Raw genomic sequence first — 8548 nt, 5'->3', positions numbered from 1 at the left:
TGAGTCCCAATCTTCCCTTAAAGTTATTATTTTCATATCTTAGAGTGATGAGAATATCCATCGAATTAAATTTAAATGTTTACTCTATTGTTATCTTTCAAAAAAAAAAACGTTGTTATTATTATTTTACGCTGAAAAATAATTTCGTTTTAAACAACATTTTAAAAAGCATTTCCAACCGAAAATTATAAATAAATTGAAAAGATATAGAACATAATGGGACCAACATTTTTAACAACTTTTCCTTCAAATTTACCTCGAGACAACAAACAACTACCTAAAATCATTAATAATGTCTTTTGCATCAAAAAGTTTTCTTAAAGAAGCCGAAACAACATACTGTTTGTATAAGCACAAATGGTTGCAAAAACCACTAACTTCATTACAACACTGAACTTCTATTATTCGGCGAGTTCTCTAACAATATAAACTATCTTCTTACAAGTTAATCCATCTGTTTTAAAATATACAACATTTACTTCTATTTTTAAAATTTTGAGTTCGTACAAGATTGGTGAGTTTTTTTTTTATTCTCAAAAAATTGAAGAAAATTAGCATTTTGATTCTTACTATTACATGATAGTAATTAATTTATCTATTTACGTATTAAAAAAAAATCAAGTGAACACTCCTAGTAGTGCTTATTAGTGTTATCTCCATGTAATAATACATCAACATAACATTTAAAAAGTTCCTAAAATATATATTCATATATTAGAGACAAAAAACTACGATTTTGAATTTTATTATGAAATAAAAATATTTCAAAGAAACGAAAATCAAGATTCATGTACTTCATAAAAACGAAAAACAATGGGGAGGAGAAAGTCCCATTTAAGCTGTCCGGAATGCTCACTCAAAGGGGAGAAATTATTTTAGTTTACATACAAGCAATAGATTATTACAACTCGAATGTGTTTTAAACTATAGTTTAGTTAAAGCAAGATATCTTAACAATGCGTGAAAGACAAAAAGAAAATGAGATTCAAACATCACTATATACGAAACGAAATGCATTTGGAAAACCTTTTAAGGTTTGATTATTACGAGGAATCACACCTTCGATCAAAGCACACCCAAAAGAAAAAGGTAGTGGTCTGATATACTTTTATGAAACAGTGTGCTTTTTTTTTTTTTCTAAACTGCAGAAGATCCATTGCCCTTTTTGCAGGAAACAATGGCCTCTGGGTTTAGAGTGACAAAAGGTTTTTCAACCTCTTAATTAAGTGTTACAAAGTGTGTTGTTTTTTAAAGTGAGTGGTATTCTTCTGGCAGAAACAAAACTGGGCGAGGATGATGATTACTGACAGAAGCAATGCATGTTATAGAATGTGGAGAAGTAAAAATACGCAGAAGAAGGATGGATGTTATAGGCAAAGATGTAAAATTTTATTTGAAAAAGGGGTGGGGAAGCAGAAGGGAGACCCAAAGAGTGGGTCACAGAAATGCATTAATTTGATTTGATCGTTCCTACTCGAAGCTAAGATGGGAATCCAAATGGGAAAGCACCCACAGAGAGACACACGTCATCTTAAAATATATTCTTTGCCTCCAACCTACCTCACTCATCACATCATCACTTCATTTCTCCTTATATTCCACCAACACGTACAATGGCTTCCCGTTCAATCGCTCACGACCCTGTCACGTAATTCCCAATAAATCATCAACAATCATCACTCCACACTCAACCACTACTACTAATACACACAACCTCTTTTAGGCTCAACCAAAATTACACAACACTTCTACAACAAACAAGACCAATCACACTTCACAAGGGACCAGCTTTAAATTTAAAACATACATACAAGTACCCAAACTATATAAAGTGCAACAGATATTTTCGTTATCTAGGCAACCAAACAAAATTTAATGGAAATCAAACCTACCATGCCAATCTAGGCTTGCAGCTAGCAATTAGTAGTCTATGAAAAACAGAAACGTGACAAGGTCATATTCAAATGGTGTGTCATCTCTCTCCTATGAGTGATTGAGTCCTATCTGATATTTATTAGGAGAGATAAGGATACACAAGATTTGAACATGACCCAACATGTAGATAAGAGGATCCATACCTTCATTTCCGGTAATTCAATTACGCATGCACACTCCACTACTTCTGCTCCCACACGTTCTAAATGACAGCAAAGACAGCAATATAATCAAAACCCAAAAATGACATTAACTTGGGGAAATAATAAAGATGTTTAATCTGAGGTACTTGAGCAGATGTGCAGCTAAAAGTGTAATAAATACAGCTAGGGACGCATAGTGATCCAAAGAAACATATTACTGTGGTGTAATAACGATCCTAGTTCACGTATTCAAATTCAATAAACGAACAACACTGGGATCTCTACTTTATCCGTGAAATTCTTTTAGTCAGTTAATAAAATGAATCTCTTTATGCACTAATGATTCGTGTAAGAGCATGAATCGTGAACGTAATACACACTATTAATCCTAATTTGCATACTTTGGTGCGTGTTTGATTTATTGATACCATGTGAGAGGACGAGTTGAGTTGAATATCCGTTGGAAGATTTCTAAAGGAAATTCAAACACACAATCTGGGTTTTTCCTTTCTATTTCAAAATGATAAATAAGAGTCAGTCCCAGGGAAAAAAATCCCTGCTGACAAAAGATAGACTGAAACAAATGAACTACAGAGAAAGATCTTGGGGCCAGAGCAACTTTCGATGGTGCAGTTGAACAAATTAATAGATCACCAACATGTAAAACAATGTCGTGTTCTGATAAAATAAATGTCCATCAATGTTACAATAAATGTCCATTTATGATAAGATTTGCTCACAGGAACTCACCTAGCAAATCCATAGCTGCACAGAGTGTTCCTCCCGTTGCAATCAAATCATCAACCACTAAAGCACGTTCACCAGATTCAACAGCTCCAACATGCATCTCAATACAGTCCCTTCCATATTCCAGAATATACTCTTGAGAAATAACTTTTCCTGGCATTGAGGTAAGCTTTTGTTAGAATAGAACTAGAAAATAAATATTTTATAGTAACAATCTCAGCCAAACCTTGACAAAGCCAGAGCAACATTTCAAGAGCAATTTATTGAAGCACTTATTCAAAATTTGTTCCAATTTAGTCATGGTCTCATTTTAGATGACCTGGAAGGCAGATTATAACAGCCTGAAGGACTATATAGAAAAAAAAAAAAAAGATACAGAACGAAAGAGGGTGATCAAGGGACTAAAAAGTCTAAAGACTGCACACTCATCACTTATCAATAATTTGTAGTGTGCAAAAATCATCACAATGAAACTCTGGATACTAATCAGGACAAGCATCACATAAATAAATACATGCCAAGTAGGTTGGTTAAACCGTGAAATGCCAAGTAGGTTGGTTAAACCGTGAAATGCCAAGTAGGTTGGTTAAACCGTGAAATGCCAAGTAGGTTGGTTAAACCGTGAAATGCCAAATAGGTTGGTTAAACCGTGAATTGCCAAGTAGGTTGGTTAAACCGTGAATCGATGATGAACCGAATGAGAAATGTTAAAGAAAGAGTGATACAATCAACATGGAAATGAAAGTATGTTCTTTTAAATAGGCTTTAAATTATACCAGGCAACTTCTTTGGTTTCCTCAAAGGAACGAACTTTGCTCCTATAGCCAGTGCAATGGGAGGACCAAAAATAAAACCTCGAGCTTCGATTCCTACATAACATAATTATTCATCAGAACCACATAAGCGACAATACATGTGCTATTGCAAATGACATGTAGTTCAACACCATCAAGGAACCGTGTATTAGTAACAAAGTGCTACATTACATGCTAAACCCAAAAGGAACAAATTCCTTGTATTAGTAACAAAGTGCTACATTACATGCTAAACCCAAAAGGAACAAACGTAAGGAAATTTCATCATACATGATCGAAAATTTGCTTTGAAGTGGTACCAGGTAATTTTAAATGTTAGTATCATCATCTTCACAATTTGTCATTAAATAACATGAATTAAACAAATGATAATAATGCACAGAGAATGTAACCATAACGGATGTCAGAATTTGACTAAAACTTCCAATCTAAAACCCACCCAGTAAAGGATATAAATAAAAGTGAATGAGAAAGATTGTGACAGATTGAGAATTAATTATACACTAGAGATCAAAACCATATCGGCGCAAGTCATAGGTTGCCATCGCCAGAAGTAACTAAGGCCTTCTGGTAAAAAAAATGCATCCTTATTCAAGCATGCTCACCTCAACACTCCCCCACCCACCACCCCCATGTAAAAAGAAAGAAAAGAAATAAATAACAGTAGAGGGGATCATCGGAATCACCTTATTCTCAGACAGATGCAAACACCCAAAAGTCGAAAAAACAATAGCAACAGATTTAATATTTTACAGTGCCAGTTGCTAAAGGGCCTATTAATACAGTTACCAATCCACAATAATGCGGATAGGTAATACGTGATGATTATTATAGGCAAGGAAAAATTCTACATCTCATACTGGACTCTATAATTGAAGAGAAGCTTCCGGAAATGTCTCACATTCTAGAAAACGCAAATAACCACACAAAGACAAATCCTAATGCAAATGGAAAAAGACAAGTGACACCCAACCCGATTGCATTGTGTTTCATTTTCCAATCATACATAAAGAACTAAAACCGGTGTAAAGGACCCATCAGCAATTCAGATTTCAATTTACCCCTAAACTGTACAAAAAATCAGACAGTGATAAATGGGGCCAATCTTTGTTCTAACCAAAAAAGTTTGCATCGCTACAACAGCCATCCCAAGGCACCGAATCAGACAGAACTCAACTCATAATAGCCCCAGTTTCATAGCTTCCACAACATGTCCTCCTCGACATATCACACTAAACCCTCAGCATATCTGGTCATGTCGGGGTAAAAAGTTTAAAGCAGAAAAAAGCTGTAACACCACAACACACAGAGGACACAAAAGCGAAAAAACCAAGCACGACGCACAGTGACATAGTACAGAACTAGTAGCAGTTCCTCACCTGTACCTATAAAGTGACGCTCAAGTTTTACCAAGGGTTTAGTAACGTAGAAAGGAACAGGAAAGCGCCACAGGATAGAGAAAAAACAATTAAGTAAATAAATATTAAACAAAAAATAAGAGTGAAATGGCGGAACCCACAAACGAAAGAAAACAGTAGAAGGGAGAAAAAGAGAGAAGAGGGAGTTGAAACATTCGTCATGCGGGTCCACTTTGCACAAGTTGGAAGCGATGACCAATGGTGGTTGTGCTCCATGCAAATTGGATCCAGGCACATCTCCACGAACAACAGAATGTGATATTTTAAAATGGTAATCAGTGCGTTGAATAGGAAGCATGGCTACAGTTCCCTCGTCTTATTTTTCTAAATTAACCTTCTATTTTAGCTTTCAATATTATTTTCTAATTCGATAATCCTAGGTTAAAGTACATTAATTGCGCCAAACTAATGGATACTCCACAACAAAACTTTGTTGAATATAAAAGTTGTTTTTTAAGCAATAATGACAAATTATCTACCGGTTGTCCATTTCATATTTCTACTTTATATTTTAATTATATTTAAAAATCAAAAAATAAAAATATCTAAATACTAAAACTAATTATACACCTATTTCAATAATACAAACAACAACAAATCAGTAATATATTTCAATAATATAATACAAAATATCCATTATTGATTTTATTTTTAACAAAACATGTTAAGAAAATTGACTAACAAGGAAGAATTATAACATTTCAGCAAAGACCTTTCGCGTATCTACGTTGTAAATCATATATTATAAAAAGCGGAAACAATTAAAAAGTTATGTGGACAAAAAAAAATGGTTATAGTAAGATGAAAACCTATTGGGTTTAGATTCGGATTTGATATTTCTGACAGGTAGGGCTCATAAATATTTACGCTGAGATTTAATGGGTTAGTTTTTTCTAAATGGTACATAGTAAAACAACATTAAATCTGGATCTGAGAGTGGAGAAAGCGAAATTGAGAGTCTAAATTTGTATATTCGACTCTTGTAGATTATATTTTGCTATAATTAACCCTATAAATTTGAGCAAGCACAAGCATTAGAATGAAGAAGCACTAAAATCACAATAGAAGAAAATTGACTTTTAAGAAATATTGAATGGTTGCTCCTGTGCCACAGTGGTATACATTATAATTTCTTTTAAATTTTGAAGATGAGCTTTATAATGTTTTACAATGTTGATCCGAAAACATGTTCTAATATAAGATACACACAAGCATCAATTTCAATATCACACACTATATCTCTCTTTTGATTTGCTTTCATAGCCTTCTAAAAACACTGCAAATTTTAATATTTTTTATTTAGTTAAGAGGGACATTGTGAAATAAGAAAAGGAATGAATTTTATATGGTTTGTATAATAAAAATATTGAACTTTTCTCTTTTGAATTAATGTTTTCTCTAATTTAAAAAGTAAAAAACACAAACGTTTTAGAGTAATTTTATATAACAACGCTCACATCTAACTTTAAAATAAACAACACCTCTCTCGTATTTAAATGATAACTATTTGGTATATTTGTAAAGTAACACTCTATCTCTTTTATTTTATTTAAAAATATCATATATGATTTAACATAAATAAAAAAATATCAAAAATAAAAAGTAGTAGGTACTACGTATATTTCACGTGCTTTTTTAATTAACTATATTTTTTAACTCTGGCGTAATTTTTTAGTTAAGTTATTTATTACGCTTTTATTTGTTTGGAAATAAATAAATACACCTAGTAAAAATGAAAATGAGGAAAAAGAAGTAAAAGAATAACAAACACAGTAATTATTTTATAAAATTACGTTTTTCTCTGATGTGTCTCTGAACAAACATCCTTACCTTACCAATCCTCTAAAACCAGAGAATACCCTAAAGAAATCAGCCAATCATTTTCAGCCATGCATGATGTTTTCACACACATGTGAAAAGCAGCCATTAGAGAGTGGAGATGTCCATTTCTTCCACTAAGACAACATAGTCAAACCCAAAATACCACTCTCAGAACCCACAGTGACCTCCATTCCATAATGTCCCTCAAAACCATTCAAAAGCACAACCACAATACACACCATTACTGCATACTCTTCCCAAATTTCTCCTCACCCTGGACCCCACCACCTTCTTCAAGCTAACCCATACACCAAAAACAATATCACATCAACTTTTTCAATGTCGATCCATTTTTTTTTTCAAAAGTAAAAGAACAGTGTTTTTTTTTCTTTTGTTTACCTGCAACAACAGAAATGTTTTTGCCCTTGTATCGCTCGACGAACAAATCGATCGTGTCCTTAAATGCCTTGGGATCGAGCAATAGAGTAGTAATGTCTTGGAACATAATACCTGTCATTGCAACCAAACAAACAATTAGAATGGAAAGTAAAAGTAAGAAAATAAAAAAAAAAAAAAAAAAAAAAAAAAAAAAAAAAAAAAAAAAAAAAAAAAAAAAAAAAAAAAAAAAAACTCAAGCCTATCTAAATTTCTAGAAACTGGAAAACGGAACCGAAACAAAATATGAATTCAAAACCTCAGCGAATCCGAGGTCATTCGTTTTCTCAGTCGAAAAAACATCGTAAAAAAGGAAGAAGACGAAGAAGAAAAAGAAGATTAAATAGAGAGAAAAGGAACCGGATTTGGGGAAATTTGGGACGACACGAATCTTAGTTTTGATGCCATGAAGACGAGGATCCTGGTCTTTGTAAGCCGACATTGTATATATAAGTGGGGAAGTGAGTTTCGAGTACAGTAGAGAGAAGAATGGGAAAGGAAGACAAGGAAGAGAAGAGCATGACCCAGATATTTATAGAGAGAGAATGCGTTGTCGAAGATACACACATCTAGCAAGCAAATTATGTGCAAAAAGGGAATATTCAAAATATTTTGGAACACATTCATATTCAAATAAAGTTACTGGCAGTGTAAAATTTATTAAATACAAATTGACGTGTGACGTCGCTATTTGTTATACTGTGTGGTGAAACTCTCAAATAAGATTGCGATCTTTTAAAAAAATGCACTCACTATGGTTAGGATTTATTCAGGGTATGAAAGACTTTTAAAATTTGATAGTCATTGTCCAGAGTGGAATGGCGTATGTAAAATCATATAATATATTCTGGGATTTTTCTATGTATCTTTGACGTTGTAAAAGTATTGCCCATAAATCTTAAAAATTATAAGAAATATGTCTCTTGTTTTTTGAATGAAAAACCTTAAAAGTGCTTTTATTTTGTAGTCAAAATAATACTAATTAATTTTGTATTTAATCCAACCAATTGCTTTGTCAGATGTATATCTATATCCATACAACAAGTATTTCATATCACTCTACCGAATGATAGAGACTTTGTTATTTTTTAACACCTCATTAATATTTGTCATATTTTTTAATACATACCAATATTCATTAATATTTTTTTTTCTCCTGTTTATTATTCAAGTATCATTTATTATTTTGAGTGATATAATATCATTTAAAAACAATACTATTGCGAAGGAAATA

At 32.7% G+C, this 8548-nt stretch overlaps 1 protein-coding gene across 1 annotated transcript; it reads right to left on the bottom strand.

The window, feature by feature from the left end:
* Positions 1–1111: 1111 nt before the first annotated feature.
* On the bottom strand, positions 1112–7868 carry LOC106778018 (adenine phosphoribosyltransferase 4). Its single transcript, XM_014665898.2, has 6 exons — positions 7675–7868; positions 7279–7389; positions 3602–3694; positions 2829–2978; positions 2079–2137; positions 1112–1641 (listed from the first exon to the last, which is right to left on the bottom strand). The coding sequence occupies exons 1-6, from the start codon at positions 7754–7756 to the stop codon at positions 1582–1584; spliced, it is 555 nt and encodes a 184-aa protein (XP_014521384.1). The 5' UTR covers positions 7757–7868; the 3' UTR covers positions 1112–1581.
* Between the last annotated feature and the right edge of the window lie 680 nt (positions 7869–8548).

This window comes from Vigna radiata, chromosome 11 (assembly GCF_000741045.1).
Source record: "Vigna radiata var. radiata cultivar VC1973A chromosome 11, Vradiata_ver6, whole genome shotgun sequence".
NCBI lineage: Eukaryota > Viridiplantae > Streptophyta > Magnoliopsida > Fabales > Fabaceae > Vigna > Vigna radiata.
This window is presented reverse-complemented; position numbering and strand designations above follow the sequence as displayed.

Bases quoted from the DNA above. Each gene is read 5' to 3' on its own strand.
- LOC106778018 (XM_014665898.2), bottom strand. From the start codon at position 7,756: ATGTCGGCTTACAAAGACCAGGATCCTCGTCTTCATGGCATCAAAACT. The intron at 2,979-3,601 runs GTATAATTTAAA...CCTCAATGCCAG, and splicing joins GAAACCAAAGAAGTTGCCTG to GAAAAGTTATTTCTCAAGAG. The intron at 2,138-2,828 runs GTGAGTTCCTGT...GCTGTCATTTAG, and splicing joins TGCAGCTATGGATTTGCTAG to AACGTGTGGGAGCAGAAGTA.